Source organism: Sciurus carolinensis, chromosome 4, assembly GCF_902686445.1.
Source record: "Sciurus carolinensis chromosome 4, mSciCar1.2, whole genome shotgun sequence".
In the NCBI taxonomy this organism is placed as follows: Eukaryota; Metazoa; Chordata; class Mammalia; order Rodentia; family Sciuridae; genus Sciurus; species Sciurus carolinensis.
Genome location: NC_062216.1, coordinates 117154197 through 117172241, shown reverse-complemented (window position 1 = coordinate 117172241; position 18045 = coordinate 117154197). Strand labels below are relative to the sequence as shown.

At 46.0% G+C, this 18045-nt stretch overlaps 1 protein-coding gene across 3 annotated transcripts in view; it reads left to right on the top strand.

Annotated features, from left to right (window-relative positions):
* The first annotated feature begins 4200 nt into the window (after positions 1 to 4200).
* Myo1a (myosin IA) overlaps positions 4201 to 18045 on the top strand; it is a 28990-nt gene continuing 15145 nt past the window's right edge. For 2 of the 3 annotated variants that reach the window (XM_047549993.1, XM_047549995.1), the window contains exon 1: positions 14865 to 15071. In XM_047549993.1, the coding sequence (XP_047405949.1) occupies positions 14928 to 15071 (144 nt within the window). In that variant the 5' untranslated portion in view covers positions 14865 to 14927. Of the gene's footprint in view, positions 4315 to 4419; positions 4536 to 4797; positions 4893 to 5111; positions 5217 to 5453; positions 5501 to 5596; positions 5661 to 5864; positions 5964 to 7994; positions 8099 to 8222; positions 8371 to 8834; positions 8954 to 9034; positions 9122 to 9875; positions 9942 to 10080; positions 10186 to 12304; positions 12368 to 12561; positions 12763 to 12923; positions 13151 to 13486; positions 13688 to 13909; positions 14004 to 14322; positions 14473 to 14569; positions 14639 to 14864; positions 15072 to 18045 lie in introns of those variants that run through there. The other variant, XM_047549992.1, reaches the window with a different exon arrangement.

Below are 18045 nucleotides of genomic sequence, written 5' to 3'. Positions count from 1 at the left end.
GAGCTATCCCAGACTGGACATTTTTTTTTTTTTTTTTTCTTTTTTTGCTGTACTGGGGATCGAACTCAGGGCCTTGTGCTTGCGAGGCAAGCACTCTACCAGCTGAGCTATCTCCCCAGCCCCAGACTGGACATTTTAATGGGGGGCAAAGTAAGGTGGTTTAGGAGTCAGTAGAAGAATAAGCTAATAAGTTTCATTTGCTTCTGTCTTGTCTAGAAAGATATTACAATGCTATATCCCTCTATACCTCCCACCTCAGCAATGTTTTGATAGATCTTGAAATCCCTTGTGTATGTTTCTTTGTACCTTGTTAATTTAGGGTGACATACTCATTCCATTTTACCCAGGACTTAACTAGCTTTGATACCCAAATTCCTACTTCCAGGTGGGTGGGACCCATCACAAGTTGTAGGCAGACTAGCATCGTTGGTTGCTATAGCTGCAATGTTCATACCATTGTTTTAAAACCCAAGGTTGCCTTCTCATTTTATAGTCACTTCTCTCCTGAGAGCACACAGTAGGTTCTAGAATGAATGAATGAGTAGACACACAGATACCTCCCAAGTGACTATAGATTCCTGGCCAAGAGAACATGAGATCTGGGTTCTAGTGCTTTCTCTGCCAAATTTGCAGTGATATGGCTCTGGAAAAGTACTTTTCTCACTCTAGGTTTGTTTCCTCCACTGAAAAATGGGATCTATAGTCACTTTTGCCTCTGACCCTGTGGTACTGCTCCACCCAAACAGGGACTAGGTTTTTAAGTCACTTCCACTCGGCTTTCTCTTTCTCTTATCCTTGCCTTTCCTCCACTTCTAATAGATATAGTGGATCAATAAATTATGTAAGGGCAGGTTGATAATGGAACTGCTGATGGCCTAGGCTTATGCAGAGTGCTTCTGTGAGAGCAATAGAACTTGGACCTTGAACCAAGCAGCCGTGGCTGGGAGTTGGAGAATCAAGTCTCTATCTTCAGTTAAGTGTCTATAATTACCTAATTTGTTTTTTGTGCATGCCTGGGAGAGATGATGGCAAGCAGAGGAGGCCTACTGTTTAGGAATTTTCTGGTAGATGAGAGGGTGCTTGGGAAATTGGATTTGATAGGCTTTTTAACTATTAGAGGGAGCTACTTTCTGCTAGGCTAATGTGCAAGAAACACCATCTTAGGGTCTTATTCAGTTCCTAGTGCTGAAGAAAGATTAAAATTACAAACATCATGGGTTGGGACTGTAGTTCAGAGCATTTGCCTAGCATGTGTGAGGCACTGGGTTTGATCCTTAGTATTACATAAAATAAACAAAGGCATTCTGTCCATTTACAACTACAAAAAAAAAAAAATTACAAACATCAGAACTTGAACTACACCCTGTGGTAGACTTAGAAAGCTGCACTCTGTTCCTGGTTCTGACATGTGTAGCTGTGGACTAAGGCCACACTGCATAACCTTTCTGAGTCTGGTGTTTGCCTTTTGAATCGAGGGTCTGCCTCGCCTGCATCACAGGGTGCAGTTACTCAGAAGAGATAGTTGGGAGTTCAGTTAAACTGTGATATCCATACAAATGTGAGGTATTATTACTGTGAACTTTAATCTTTGAGTCTCTGTGATGAGGTCTTATTCACAGGTAAAGGGAAGTAGAGGAAGATTTGGGAATTTTGTCTGCTTAGCACCCCAAATAATCTCATAAATAACCTCTGACTCCCAATAAGATAGAAAAGGGAAATTGGAGGGAAGTAATTTCTTTGCTAAGAAGATATCCCAACCTGCCTTCCTCCTTGGCACTATTCCTGATTTCTCCTTGAAAAATCTTTCCCTTGGCTATGAATTTCATTTTTCCTACTTTCACGTCCAAATTTTGGAGACAATGAAGCAAGAACTCTCAGTGTAAACCAGGTGAGAATGAGCATGGCAGACCTGCAAGGGTTAAGTGAGCCACACCCTAAGCAGGAACAGCTTCGGACTTTGTGCTGAGCAGCCTTCTCTCCCAGCCCCTCCTGGCCTGACTGGCACGGGGAGCCTGGACTGGAAGAGGCAGCACAAAGGTAGGTCAGAAGAGTGGACACTGGCAAGAGGAGAGCAGCCTCTTTCCTGGCTTTTGACACCATGGACAGCTCCTATTAACTGAGACTCCTCTCCACCCTTGGCACTTGGGACTCCTGCCTGCTTTTTGTCAAATTGGAATTTCATCCACCATTCTCCAAGGGACACTGGATTACACTGGTGTGGTAAGTCCTGCCTTGACTTGCCACTACTTCTCTTTCACACCTTGGGGTGCCCCATTTGAGGTCTGGCTTCCTTTCCCCCTTCCCTAACTATTACTAATTACGTTTCCACTCCTCTCAAATCCAAACCCAAAGAAGTTGCCTCTTTCTAACCCACTCCTGCTTCTCACCCTTAAATGTTACTGCAAAGATTCAGCATTGGGTTTTTGTTTTGTTCTATTTTGTTGTTGTTGTTGCAGTACTGGGGATTGAACCCCCAGGGGTTCAATCAGGGCCTTGTGTGTGGTAGGCAAGTTCTCTACCACTGAGCTACACCCTAGCCCAGTTTTTCTTTTTTCTTTTTTTTAAATCTGAGATAACCATAGTATCTACTTCATCAGGACATTATAAGCATCAAATGAATTAGTATTTGCATAGTGTTACCTGTCATGCCCATGGTAAATACTGCATGATTTCTAGAGACTGCTCTTATCAGTATTCTTATTCCTTAGTTGTGCCTAAGAAGTTCCTGGAGCTTGGGGGAAGCAGGGTGAGGGGAGAGAAAAGACCAGGTCAGCTTCTTGCCCCACCTTTCACTCCTCTCCCTTCCCCTCCCCCACCCAAGTTCTAGGATATAGGAGAGTGGGAAAATGTGTCTCTTTTTTTCTTATTTGGGAGTGGCATTGACCATTGTACAAATACTTCAGTCCTGTATCACGTCACCCCACCTACTGAGTTCCACAGGAAAGACTGAAGAGGGTTGGGCTTCTTCCTGAGAGAATACCTGCCATGCCATGTGTCTACTACATGGGGCCCAGCCCCCAACTGTCCCTGTAGCTCTCCTCCTTGCCCACCCACCAGCTACTAAAAAGCTGGGTGTGTCCTTCTGGGCAAAGTCCATGCTAGAAGTTTACAGGAATCAGTGTAAAAGCTGGAGATAGAAAATTAGAGGACCTCAGAAGCCTGACAGCTTATTAACTGGGGAAGCAAACCCCATTTTCATTTTTTATGGGGAATTCCAGTTTGTTTGTTTGTTTTAGGTGCTGGGGATTGACCCAGGGGCTTTTGTTTTTTATTTTGAGACAGTGTCTTGCTAAGTTGCTGAGACTGACCTTGAATTTGAGATCCTCCTACCTCAACCTCCTGCATTGCTGGTATTACAGGCCTGTGCTACTGAACCTGGCAGGAATTCCAATATTTTTCAGAGTATTCTTGCCTCTGTTCTCTAACTCTTTGCCTTGTCAACTTTCCATTTAAACTTGAAGCTCAGAGAGGCATGGTGGCACATGCCTGCAATCCCAGGAACTCAGGGGAGCTGAGGCAGGAGCATTGCAAGTTTGAGGCCAGGCTGGAAATTTATGGAGACCCTATGTCATAGTAAAATATTAAAAGGGGTTTGGGATGTAGTTCAGTGCTAAACTGCTTGCCCAACATGTGTGAGGCCCTAGGTTGAATCTCTAGTACCACAAAAAATATAGTAAGAAATAAAAATGAAGTTTGCTGTACCATGACACGGGAGGAGAGACCTCTAGAATTGCTCCTGAGTTGGTTATAGGGGATTGGATGACTTAAATAGGGACTTGGATAAGTAGGGTATTGAGCAGTCCAAGTCAGAGTCTGGGTGCTGGCCAGGGCCTGAGAGCAGGAGGGAGGGAACTTTCTCTACCTGGTTCCCTCTTTCCTCCTCAGCCCTCTCTCCTTCAAGCACAACTCTGCTCCCTCATTGCTGGCAGTTCTTCTTCCCCAGGTGGTCAGAGGGAGATAGTCATTATCCTGTCCACCCCAGGAGCAGAGGGTTCACCCTACATCCTGCTGAGAATTTGGGCCTCCCTGGTTGACCTGGGCTGGTCCAGAGGCTCTTTTAGGTAGGGACTCTCTGAACAGGGGAAAGGAGAGCTCCCAGGTCCTTCTGCCCTCTACCTCTCATGTGGTTACTGGCCCCTTAAGTTAAACAGACATCAACAAATTGCCCTTTTATTCCTAGGATCCACAGCCCCTCTGGACATGCCTATCCTAGAAGGTTCCATTGGGGTGGAGGACCTTGTCCTCCTAGAACCCCTGGAGGAGGAGTCTCTGCTCAAGAATCTTCAGCTTCGTTATGAAAACAAGGAGATTTATGTTCGTTCACTATGGGTGCCCCTTGCTGTGGGTGTGTTGGAGAGTTCCTGTATTCCCATCCCCTACCCACCCAGCTCATTCCCTTTGCTTTCTTCCTGGTTCCAGACCTACATTGGGAATGTGGTGATCTCAGTGAATCCCTACCAACAGCTGCCCATCTATGGCCCAGAGTTCATTGCCAAATACCAGGACTATACCTTCTATGAGCTAAAGCCCCATATGTGAGTAGAGGAACCAAGGGAAGGCTGAAAAATTCCCAACTTCGTAACAATGAACATCCTAATTTCCTTTCTTCCCCTAAGGAGGATTCATCAGCTGCCCACCTCCTCCCTGGGCCCTCTGGAGGTCCCTTCCTAGGCCTGTTGCTTCTTGCCTGATCTGACCTATTTGGGGAGGGTGAATGAGTCTACTGCTAGGGATTGAGTGAAAGATGGTGTCTTGGGCTGGCCCCACATTAGTCATTGCTCACTCTTTCCCTCTAAGCTATGCTTTGGCAAATGTGGCGTACCAGTCACTGAGGGACAGGGACCGAGACCAGTGTATCCTCATCACAGGCGAGAGTGGAGCTGGGAAGACTGGTGAGGCACCTGGCCAGGAACCCTTGGAGTCATCTCGGGAACCTCCCCCCTACCTCTTTCCAAGCCAAACCTAGCCCCGTTCCTCTCAATGCAGAGTTCCTTTCCATTCTTTCCAACTCCAAGGGGGTGTGAGGTGCTAGGGTGAGGGAAGTTAAGGAGGAAGGTGGGAGGGTGGGTCAGTCTTGGGTGGGGACCTGAGTACGAGTTTCTTCTGGACAGAGGCTAGCAAGCTGGTGATGTCTTATGTGGCTGCCGTCTGTGGGAAAGGGGAGCAGGTGAACTCTGTGAAGGAACAGCTACTTCAGTCAAACCCAGTACTGGAGGGTGAGCATTCTAGTCTTTGCCCTCTTAATTCCCCACATTCCCCCAGTCCCCAGTCCCCAGAGCCCTTCAGACCTAGACCCACTTCCCCAGTGCTCCAAAACCACTGTTCTCCTATTCAGCCTGAAAACTGAGATTGGTATGAGGATTGGAAGGAATCCTCCCTGGAGGATTTTCCTTCCCTTCTCTAGTTTTATTTTTCCCCTCAACCACCCTACTTGCCCTCTCTCATCCCTGCAGCATTTGGCAATGCCAAGACCATTCGCAACAACAACTCCTCTCGATTTGTGAGTGAATATAGCCAGCCTGGGAGAAGCAGGGTGGGGAATTGAGACAGGGTGGTGAGAGGAGGAGAAGCAAAGTCCTCTGGTCTCTCTTTGAAGGGAAAATACATGGATATCGAGTTTGACTTCAAAGGATCTCCTCTCGGCGGTGTCATCACAAACTGTATGTGTCTTCCCCATTTCATTCACCAAACTGTCCTCCACCTGCCCTGCAGCATCCCTTTCTGCTCATCTCCTGTAGGAATAAGGAGCATTCGACTTCTGGAAACTTCCCAGCCACTAGGAGCACCAGGGCTGAGGGCAGACTCAGATGGATGCTGAGGTATCTCCCAGGCTCTCAGGAGGTTATTTTCTAATTCTCTGCCAGATCTGCTTGAGAAATCCCGAGTGGTGAAGCAGCTCAAAGGCGAAAGGAACTTTCACATTTTCTACCAGCTGCTGGCTGGAGCAGATGAACAACTGCTGAGTACGTGCCTTCCCTGAACACATGGCAAAGCATCCCCAGCCTCCATTCTGTCTCCAGATCCGCAGGCCCCTGTGAGCCCCTGTGAGCCCCTGTGGTGCCCTTCCCTTGAGCCCCCAGACCTCTTCTTGTCTGAATTCCCCACCTGGAACCTTTCTACCCATTGTTGGGAACAAATTCCCTGGTCTCTCTGTTCTCTTCCTTTTCTGGGGATTTATTGCCATGGATATGCTTCTTGTCTTTTCACTACTCTTATCCCTCTGTCCTGCCTGGTTCCTCTTTCTCCAAGCTGACCTCAAACAAGGAACAATCACTCCCATCTACCTTCCTTCTACCTCCAACTTCAGGGGCTTTATTTACAGTTGAGCAGGAAAGCATCCAGGATGTTATAAATGTTCAAGAACTTCCAAGGAGCTCTAGTTGAAGCTGTCCTGGGCCTACATCAGGACCCTGTCCCGAATTTTCTCTTCTTAGATAGTTTATAGTGATTTTATACATTCATTCATTCATCAGATAAGTCTTGAGCATCTACTGTGATCAGGTATTATGCTAGCCTCTAGGGATACAGAGTTTAGTAAGACATGGGCCCTGTCCTTAAAGAACTTAGTCCTCTAGTTATGAGCACAAGTGTAAACAGATACATTGCAGTACACTGTGATTGGTGTCAATAGACCTGTGCAGGTGGCTATAGGGGATTAAGGTATGGAGTCCTTTGCCTTGTCCTGGGGAAGAGCCTGGGTGCTGGACTGGATGGAGGTGGCTGAAGATGGGCATCATTGTAGGATCTGGTGAGACTTTGACCCTGCTAGAATTTACCTCCTAATCTCCTCTCTAGCTAGAAGAACCATGGGTTTCTGGTTCCCAAACATCTGTCCCTTTGATTTCTTTTTGTTCTTTGCTGGTCCTATGCCTGACTGCATTCCCCTCTACTGGATCTCTATGGTACAAGAGTCCCCACAAGTCTTATCCTCCTGCTTGGCTTAATAGTCTTAGCTAGGTTCAGTTTGTCTGAATCATAGGCACTGAAGTCTTGTTCTAGCTTGTTCCATCACCTGTTGGTTTAAGCTGAGTCTGGATGGAGTCTCCCTGGTGTCATTATCCCTGGGTTTTCTGACTCATTCTCCCTCCAGATGCCCTTCCTTAGCAGGCTCTTGTTTCAAAATTTGTGTGCTAGAGGGAGCTACCATTAAACTCTAGTTTGAGGCATATTCCCTGATTCTCAGCTCATTTTCAAAAGAGATAATTGACACCTCTCAAGCTTCCTGATTAGAATAATTCTTCCCATCTTAAGTATACAGCTTTGAACATTTCCTTGATTCATTTGTTAAAAGGAAAAAAGTTCCTACTTGTCAGCCAGGCATATAGAATATGGAGATGAAAAACAGTCCTAATACACAGGTTGCTCATTTGTGGGAGACAGAGAAAGAAATCAAAACATAAGCCATGTGATATGGGCTGGGATAGTGATTCACTGCAGGGGAACACAAGAGAGCCATTTAACTTAACTCCTCAGCCTCAGAGTAAATTTTCCAGAATAGGTGTTATGGTCAGGGAACACACAATCTGCCACTTTGTTGGTGCTTGATGAACATGCAATGAATGAGTCAACCAGGCCAACAGTAAGTGAGGTGTTGAGGCCCGGGGTAGGGTGGAAGATATGCATTTGTCTTTCTTCTCTTACCTTCATCTTCCCAAAGGCACTGAGATCTGAGCAGGGTGGAGGGTTTGCTTGATTATTTTCATTATTTAGAACCCTAAGCTTGGGGATAAGTGTCAAATGAGGCTTTTCTTTCATAGTTGTTGGGAAAACAACAAGTCTGAATACCCAACCCCTAAAATACTACCTAAGTTGTATCAATATAGGAATTAATGATCCCTAAACAAAGGAGAAAAGGGAAGAGTCTAAGACTCTTTATTCCCCTAGGAATAAAGGAATGAAACCAATTAGGGCAAGGACAGTGAGATGTCAAGATGTTAAGGCTGGAGGGCTCCAGAGAGCCTAGTACTAACCTTCCTCCATGCTGGCCCTTCCAGAGGCCCTGAAGCTCAAGCGGGACACAAGTGCCTACACCTATCTGAACCAGGAAGTGTCCAGAGTGGGTGGCATGAATGATGCCTCCAACTTCCAGGATGTACAGGTGGGTGACCAGTGTGGGGCAGTCTCAGACCTTAATCTGCCCCCTGAGCCCAGGTTCTGGCTTTGAGAAAGATGGCATTGGACTGGTACCACCAGTTCAGCTTAAATTCTACTTTCTCCTCAAGAGAGCAATGATAGTAATTGGGTTCTCAGAGGAGGAAATTCGACAAGTGCTGGAGGTGACAGCCCTGGTGCTGAAGCTGGGAAATGTGGAGCTGACAGATGAATTCCAGGCCAATGGAATACCAGCAAGTGGCATTCGTGATGGGAAAGGTTTGTCTCACCCTGCTACAGCTCCCATCCTGAAGCTCCTACTTTGAGTCCTGTTTTACCATCTCCAGTATAATTGACTTCACCCTGATGAATCCCACTCCGCCCACTCCGCCCACTCCTGAGTTCTGCCCCAGAGACTCAATGAGAACTCCCAATAAGCTTAATAGACCTAGATCTAAGATTTCTCAGTCTCAGTTGATTCTTATGCAACATAAGGGTAATCACGCCTATTTCAGGAGATTTTCATATTAAAGTAGACATTGCACACAGAATGCCTATATCCCAACCCCCCCCCCCCCCCCCCCCGCAGCCTGCCATTCCTCCAGGGTCATGTTCTGAATCAGCTGCAGTGACTTCCCCAGCAAGACCCAGGGCACCAGTTTCCCAGGCAGCTTCACTTATCAGTCTCCTCCCCAGAGGGAAAACCCCCTCTTTAACCAGGTTGTATTTCCTCATCACTCCAGGTGTTCAGGAGATTGGGGAGATGGTGGGTTTGAATTCTGAGGAAGTAGAGAGAGCTTTGTGCTCGAGGACTGTGGAAACAGGCAAGGAAAAGGTGGTCACTGTACTGAATGTCATCCAGGTAAGGGCTTTCCTGGTGGGGGCTGATTTCAAGTCTGTTTTTTGACTGCCACACTCACCAAGTTGCCCCTGCCCCCTGCAGGCTCAGTATGCTCGTGATGCTTTGGCTAAGAACATCTATAGCCGCCTCTTCAACTGGATAGTGAATCGAATCAATGAGAGCATCAAGGTGAGTGGTGGGCCTCTTCCCTCAGCACCCTCTGCCTGCTGCAGCTTCTCACCCTGGCCACTATCTCCATTCCTTGGTTTCTGAGATGGATGAAGAGAGGAGGATGAAGGGGAGGGTATAGCTCCTTCCAATAGTGTTATAGCAACATCACTGGTGTTTGAGTTCAACAGTCCAATTCATCTAGTCCCAGCTGTGGTCTTTCAATTTCACAAAGTTCCTCAGCTATACCCTCAGCCCCAGTAAAGCTGTTTTTAAGCAATTATCTACATGAAAGTACCATCTACTTAGAAGCTACTACTGAAAGGCAGCAGGTAAGATGGGACTTGAATTTAGGCTGGGGTAATTGCTTTTCCCTTTTGAAATTTGATTTTTTTGGTCTGAAAAATGGGAATAATCATACTTTATAAGGTTATGATAAGCTTATTAAATGAAATAGATTTTTTTTTGTAAAATGCTCTATAAATATAAGGGATGGTTATTATCCTGAAAGGATTTTAATGGTATGAGGATTCTAGCTCATACCATAGGAACAGCATCCTGAAATCTATTTTTATCTTCCTTTTCCTCCCTCATTCTTTGCTTATCCTGTAGATTTTGGAGGAAGAAGGAGAATAAGATATCACAGTTCCTTTTCAGATTGGTCAAGCTCATTCTAGTTCTCTTTACCCCCACTCTGACCCCATCTGCTCCCAGAAGGACCTGGCCTGATGTGATCACAGGGCCTGTCCTCAGATTTATCCTTTCTCCTCTTCAGGTAGGCACTGGGGAAAAGAAGAAGGTAATGGGGGTCCTGGATATCTACGGTTTTGAGATATTGGAGGTGAGAGAGTCTCACCCAACCTCAGCAGCTTGCTTTTTGGTTCCGGGGGACAGGTTCATAGGGGGATGTGAGAGAGTGGAGGTAGGGCTGCAATGGAGGAAGGGTCTTGGGTGAACTGGGCTCTCTCCTTAACCCTCAGGATAATAGCTTTGAGCAATTTGTGATCAACTACTGCAATGAGAAGCTGCAGCAGGTATTCATAGAATTGACCCTGAAGGAGGAACAAGAGGAATATAAGAGAGAGGTAAGCTAAGTCCTCTCCCTTTCCTTACTCTTTTTTTCTTTTCCCAGTACTGGGATCAAACCCAGGACCTCATGCATGCTAGACAAGCACTCCACCACTGAGCTACATCCCCAATGCCCCTCTGCTCTTAAATTATTTCCAGACTATGCCAGATCTTCCTTTCTCCTTGACCACAACTTCTTCTAAATTGTCTCCAGATGGGAATATGAAGGACAAAAAGTTTGCCTTGCACAGCTGAGCATTCAGCATTACTAAGTAGCCCTAATGTTCTGCTCCCCATCTTCTGTGTCCCCAACCTCCACTGCAGGCCAGGCCAGGCAGGGGACAGATTGATGGAAAGATGTATGTGTGGAGAGTCCTGACAAGAATGAAGTGACAGCTGTGTGTAGCCTATGGCAGTCTGTGAGCCAAATTTAGAAAGGACATTTCTTTTGGGTTTGGCATCCTCCCACATCCCTTTCTGTGTCTTCTCCAACATCTCAGAATCCCTTGTCTCCTCTGGGCGCTTGCCATCCCCTCATAGCACCCTGATTCCAGACTTCCTCACTGCAAGTGCCCCATGGCTCCAAATTTCCACACTCCTTCCCTGATTCAGTGCAAACCCCTCTTTTACTATGGCTAGGTGTTAGAAAAGTTCTCAGATTGAGCTAATCCATCCCAAAGTGTGAATGTCTGTCTCACTCATCAAAACCCTCCCAGGGATGTTCCTTGTGAATTCTCAAGAATCTGTTGTGGCAGAATTTCAGGCAATGTGGTCACAATGTGTGAAAGAGTTTTTTTCAGTTGTTTTGCATATTTTTATTTTAACAATTTAAATTACCCAATAGATAATACATTCCAATGCTTCAAATTTCAAAAAGCTTAAAAATTTGTACACTTAAAGGTCTCCCTGCCATTCTTGTCCCTGGCCTTCTGGTTCCCATCCCCAGCCAGAGGCATCCAAGATAGGCCTCCTACCAGAGGAGGAGTGTACAAGCAAATATGTAAATGTATTTTTCTACAATTATACAAATTATACAAATGGCAGTAAATACAGTATTCCACGTCTTGATATCTTCACTTAGCAAGAGATCTTTCCACCTAAAGATCCTTTTTATACCTACACAGGATAGTAAAGATATCATAATTCATTTAACCAGTAGGGAATATATTTGGGGATGAAATAGGAAATAAACTTGATTTAATTTCATTGTACTTCCTCCAAAGACCTGTGAGAGAAGAGGAAAGGAAAGGTTTATGCTCCCCAGACACATTTCGGAATGAACTCAGCCTGGAAGGGATTGGGAGCTATCCTGACTGTGGGTCTGAAACTCAACAATTCCCCAAAGCAGAGAATGATTGTCTTTTAGTCTTCTGCTATTGTATTATTTTTGATTTTTAAAACTTTACATTGTCCCAAAGTATAGTGATCAGTGGTCTAGACCACTTAAAGTGTGGTCCTAGACCAATGACATCAGCATCACCTGGGAACATTTTGGAAATGTAAATTCCTGGGCACCATCCCAGATCTGCTGAACCTGAAATTTTGCAGGGAGGACCCAGCAATCTGTGTTTATCAAGCCTTCCAGTTGAATATGATGAACTCACAAGGTTGAAAATCACTGATGTAGATCTTTGAACGTGTATCAATTGAGTTTTTTTTTAATTGAGTTTTATTCTTGAGGCTTGCTTATGTGTTCCAGCCTCAGAGTTTATTGCCAGAGAAGAGTAGCCATTACTCTTCCACATATACATAGATCCCTTCTCACTCCCATACTGGAATAATCTCTGTCCTATTCTCCACCCAACATACAGGATTCTCTGCATTGCCTCAACTTTTCTCACAGGTGACTCTGTTCCTCCTATGTATGTATCCACTCACCCCTCAAATTCTCCATGAACCTGGTGGGGCGGGGCAGGAACATAAATAGTACCAGGGGGCTGAGGATATAGCTCAGTTGATAGAATGCTTGCCTAGCATGTACAAGGCCCTGGGGATTTAAAAAAAAAAAAAAAAAGAACCATACTAAGGACCCCTGGAATTATAGACTTTTCTGATGGTCCTTTGTAGGATAGGTAAAAGGAAGGTCTTTGGAGACTTGATTTGAATCCTCTCCTGTAATTTCTCTCCCCTTTCCAGGGCATACCATGGACAAAGGTGGACTACTTTGATAATGGCATCATCTGTAACCTCATTGAACACGTGAGTAATCTTTCTCTTACCTCTAGGAGCTCCCTTTCCAGAATATCCTTTCCCTGTCTTTCTCTCCACTGCCCACTTGTTAAGGATGGTAAAGGAGAGCAAAGGATGAGAGGGGCTAGAGGAGGCAGCAATGAGAATGTGGGCATCTTGAAGGATCAGGTGTAGGTTTCACTGATCTTGTTCTCTCGGTCCAGAATCAACGAGGCATCCTGGCCATGCTGGATGAGGAGTGCCTGCGGCCTGGGGTGGTCAGTGACTCCACTTTCCTAGCGAAGCTGAACCAGCTCTTCTCCAATCACAGTCATTATGAGAGCAAGGTCACCCAGAATGCCCAGCGCCTGTATGACCACAGCATGGGCCTCAGCTGCTTCCGCATCTGCCACTATGCGGGCAAGGTGAGGTAGTAGGGATGCTGGGTAAAGACTAGAGCCTGGGCACAGGCTGAAGGTAGTGGGGGAGGCCCTGGGGGGAGATGATAGCTGACAATACTTTACAATGAGACTCGGGGTGCTGGAACAATGTGTGGAATCTTTAACCCATAGCTACTCCTCTATAGGTGATGTACAACGTGACCAGCTTCATTGACAAGAATAACGACCTACTCTTCCGAGACTTGTCTCAGGCTATGTGGAAGGCCCAGCATCCTCTCCTTCGGTCCTTGTTCCCTGAAGGCAATCCCAAACAGGTGTCCCTCAAACGCCCCCCAACTGCTGGGTCCCAGTTCAAGAATTCTGTGGCCATACTCATGAAGAACCTGTATTCCAAGAATCCCAATTACATCAGGTGACAAGTTGGGCATACAGGGGAACATGCTTCATATGTGATGATATATGCATGGTCCACACACTGCAGAGCATGTCTGTAGGGGGTGTCTCTGGAATAGGGTGTCAGAGAACCTTTTGTCATGGAAGACAGAGCCAGATGAGAAGGTGAATGGTTTGTAGGTGTAGAGGGCAGTATCAGAGTAGCGAATGAGACTGGGAATGCTGGTGGTTCACTTTCACTGAAATTTTCAGCTAAGGGGACTATGTGCAGAACAGGGGTGTGGAGGCCAGGATAAGGCCCCACTGGCAATTGTATCTGCTCCTGAATCCTATGCCTTACTCTACTTCTTATCAGGTGCATAAAGCCCAATGAGCATCAGCAGCAAGGTCAGTTCTCCTCAGAGCTGGTGGCAGTCCAGGCACGGTACCTGGGACTGCTGGAGAATGTGCGGGTGCGAAGGGCAGGCTATGCCCACCGGCAGGGCTACAAGTCTTTCCTGGAAAGGTACCGATTGCTGAGCCGGAGCACCTGGCCTCACTGGAATGGGGGAGACAGGTAAGACACAGTGAAGTATGACTAGGCAGCAGTGAAGGACAGCACAGGGAACATCTCTGGGGAAGAGATATGGAGGTGCCAACCACACCTGCTGAAGCTGGTGGATGGATATTGGAAGAAATGGAAGATCTCTTCCCAGAGGCTGAAAGGGTTAGGGGAAACGTGGAAGAGGACTCCCTACTGAGACACCCCTCTGCAGCTTTCTCTCATCTACCTCTATAGGGAGGGAGTTGAGAAGTTGCTCGGGGAGCTGAGCATATCCTCAGAGGAGCTGGCCTTTGGGAAGACAAAGATCTTCATCAGAAGCCCCAAGACTGTGAGAAAGTGCTGTTGCATTTGGTGGGGGTGGAAAGTGGAGAACTAAAGATCCCTCCTAAGAAAGCTGGAGGGAAGGTGGTACCCATAACCTGTACTGGATAATGGCTCAGGAAGTCTGCAGGGGATCTGTCCTTGGGAACTGAATCCTCATGAGTTCCTGTCCTGAGTTTTGGGAGCTGGATGTGCAGCCTGACCTCTGAGGACCTCTGCCTGAAGCAGAGCTACTTGAGGGCTGGAAAGCCTGTGGTCCTATGGGGTACGGGAAGAGAGCAATGTTCCCCAGGCCAGCCCCTCTGCCCCACGCTTCTCCTCCACAGCTTTTCTATCTGGAAGAGCAGAGGCGCCTGAGGATCCAGCAGCTGGCCACTCTCATACAGAAGATTTACCGGGGTTGGCGCTGCCGCACCCACTACCAGCTGATGCGAAAGAGTCAGATACTCATTTCAGCTTGGTTTCGGGGCAACAAGGTACATTTGCTCCCAAAATCCTATCCTCTTCACTCTTATGAGAGTGAGAAAGGTGGTTCAGGATGCTGATTTTTCTCAGTGCTAATGTTTTCTACAGCAAAAGAAATACTATGGGAGGATGAAGGCATCAGCATTGTTGATCCAGGCTTTTGTGAGAGGGTGGAAGGTAAGGGGGAAGTAAAAGGGATCCTCCCTGCTCGTGGCTCCCCTTCCCCTGAATTGAGCCAGCTGCTGGGGAGAAGGAACCCCAAGGGCTAGTCCTGTGGCATCCAGGCATTCCTCTCATGCAGGCCTCTGTGTGAGGGTGTGTGGGGCAGATCTGTACATGTGTCAGGGTGTGTCTCTGACTGGGCAACAGAGCTCTGCCTTCTGCCGTAGCTGTCCTCCTCACTGCCACTTGTCTGACTTCACCCTGCACCCCACAGTCTCAGCTCTTTATCTTGCTCTGTTCTTTCATGACTGAAAAAGTAACCTCTTCTAGAATCTGTCTTCACTTTGGCTTCTTTCTTATATGTCCCCACCAGGCTCGCAAGAATTATCGAAAATATTTCCGGTCAGGAGCTGCCCTCACCTTGGCAAATTTCATCTATAAGAGCATAGTAAGTACTGCAGGTTAGGGTGGAAGTGGAGGGTAGAAGAGGTTGGGACAGGTTTGGAAGAGGAAGAGGCAACTCAAAGCTTTCCAAGAGCTTCCTCAACTTGTGTGTACCTGAGTCCTAGACGACTGGATGGAGCAGTAACCGGTGGGGAGTAGGACCCCAGCCTACCTCAGGCCCAGGGCAGAATCCAACAGCATTTTGGCTCGCATGGATACTGCTGGCAGACTGTAGCAAAAAGGGTCCCAGCACATCTACCATCTGGTCCATGGGCAAATGGTTGGGGGAATGACTAGGGCTAGATGTTAAACCACTTCCTGTAAGAACAGAGCGAGGACACACAGAGGGTTAACTGGCCCAACCTTCCAAGATCTGCTTTGGGGTGAGGGTGGAGGAATCTCATCTTCTATCTGTGCCCTCTGAATCCATATTGGGCAAGTCAGAAAGTAAATAAATCTCAGGAAGGACCTCTCTCAATTCTGGAGGATTTGTGTCAGGATGGGCAGGAAGAAGCCAGGCCCTGGCTCATACATTCAAACTGTGGGCAGTTTCCAATGAGGAAAATAGGGACAGAGGAGCGTGATTTCTGGAGACATCTGTCAAATAGCAGTAATGTTTCTGCAAGGTGTTTGAAGGAACCCAGGGTGAAAGCAGTAATTAATGAAACCCTGGGAAAGGCCAGGGAAGGGAAGGAGGAGCAGGAGCTCTGACAGAAGGTTAATGATAACTGACCTCCACTGATGGGATTTTGGACAGTTGTTAGGGTCCTTACTACTCATTGAAGCCCCTCTTTGTTGTCAGAGGCTGGGACCCCCAGCCAAGGAGAGGAACTGGAGTTCTGAGGCTCAGGGCCTCCTGGTTGTCTCCCTAGTCTTGCTTTCTCTTCCCTCCTGGGGAAATTCCTTCCTCCCTGGCCTTTTCCTCACCTGGCCTCCTCTCCTTCTGGCTCCAGTATGTCTGCACCCCCAGAGTACGTGCTCTTTTGCTACATACCTGAGACCTGTAATCTGATTTTGCTCCTATCTCCTGACTGGTCCTTGAACTTTTTCACCTGTGTTTTATCAGGGAGCTGCTGAATGTCAATCCAGGAGCTGCTGGATTCAGCCAAACTTTCAATAAATCACACCCCACCATAGCAGCATGTAGGGATCATGAGTATTATTCCCCCAGTGTTTCCCACTATCCCATTGTTTGCCAAGTCCTTGGTAATGATTAAGACTAGTCTTTGCGCCCATTATATTTTGAACCCTTACCATGTGCTAAGCTCTTTACATGTTTAACTTTTTTTTTTTTTTCTGTTTGGTATTGGGGATTGAACCCAGGGCTACACACATGATAGATAAGCTAGTCCGCTACCACGGAGCTCCATCCCCAGCCCATATGCTTAACTTTTAAGACTTTTAGTAGTCCTGTGAGGTAGTTCCTTTTCTTTCCTCTAATTTACAGGTAAAAAATCCTAAGATTCAGAGAGGTAAAATAACTTTCTAGGGGTCTCACAGCTGGTAAATGATAGAACTGGAATATAAACTATTTGACTCCAGAGCTTTTAACTATTGCCTCAGACTGTCTGACACTAACATAGGCCTGGGAAACTCATGGCCCTTGGCAGAGGAGGCAGGAGGATTGCAAGGGCAGGGGAGAACTCTCTAGATCTAGAACAAAAAAGCACTAAGAATAAAATTCTCAGAAGCTCCACACTGATTCAAATAAAGGAGATTATGGGAGATGCTTAGAAATATTTCTTAAATTCAATCAAATTATACCAAGGACTGGGTACTACAGAGTGACCAGAGGCCTTGCAAGGTCCATGTCCTATGGCCCAAGCCTGCTTCTGTGGAGGAAACGGGCAGTTCCTGCAGAGTGCCAGCAATACACCATGTGTTCTGCCTTTGTCTATTTAAATTTTTATAATTTTTAAACCTAATGTCTTAGTAAAACATTTTTATAAAAATTTCAATCATCTGGCAATTCCCAAGGTCAAGTTTTTTTCCCTATCTTTAATAAGTCTATGCCATAAACAAATAGGTGCTAGGTGTTCTCTGGATAGTTCTAAATTATAGAAGTTAAACAGAAAGATGTCACGCATCAAATTTAACTGCATCTTGAAACAGGAAAAATAAAAATGGAGCTAAAAAGGACATGTTTAGAAGTTTATGAAGGACATATGGAGACATTTGAGTCTGGATTGCTGTTAGATGAGTGTATCTAATAAATGTGGATTTTCTTAGATGTGATGGAGTTAGGTTGTGCAAGAGTGTCCCTGCTTTTTGGAGATGCATGCTGAAGTTCTAGGGGAAAATGTTGTGGTATCTGTAACCTTTGAAGCATAGTGTGGTAGCAAGGATTTGTGACTGTGTGTGTGTATATGTTTATATACATATGTGTGTGTGCTAGTATACATACGAAAGCATATAGAGAGGGCAGAATGTTAACATCAGTTGGGGAATTAGGTGAGGGGTACATAGTATACAGGTATTCATTGTACTGGGGTTTTTTTTCAGCTTTTCTGTGAGTATAAAAACTCAAAATAAAAAATAAGCTGTATTAAACATATATAAACAACTTAAGTCAGATCATGTTACTCTTCTACTTAAAGCCCTCTCTTGGTAAAAGCCTTCCGTATCCTCACCACATCCTACAGGGCCCCTTATGATCTGCCCCTAACCAAAGTTCTTGCCTCTTGCCCAATTTACTCCAGCCACACTGTCTTTCTTTATGTTTCTGGAATATGTCATTCCTGCCTCAGGACCTGCTTCTTTGCATCATAACAGATAGCATTACCTGACATTGCATTATGGATTAATTTGCTTGTGGTCTGTCCCCTTCCCCACCCCCTGTAGAATAATAAACTCAATGACAATCAAGACTTTATGCACTGTGTTCATTGCTGTGTCCCTATACCTAGAACAGTGACAGGCAGAGAGACACTCAAGAAATGTTAAATGGTGAAAAAAAAAAATGGTACTTTGGGATCTTT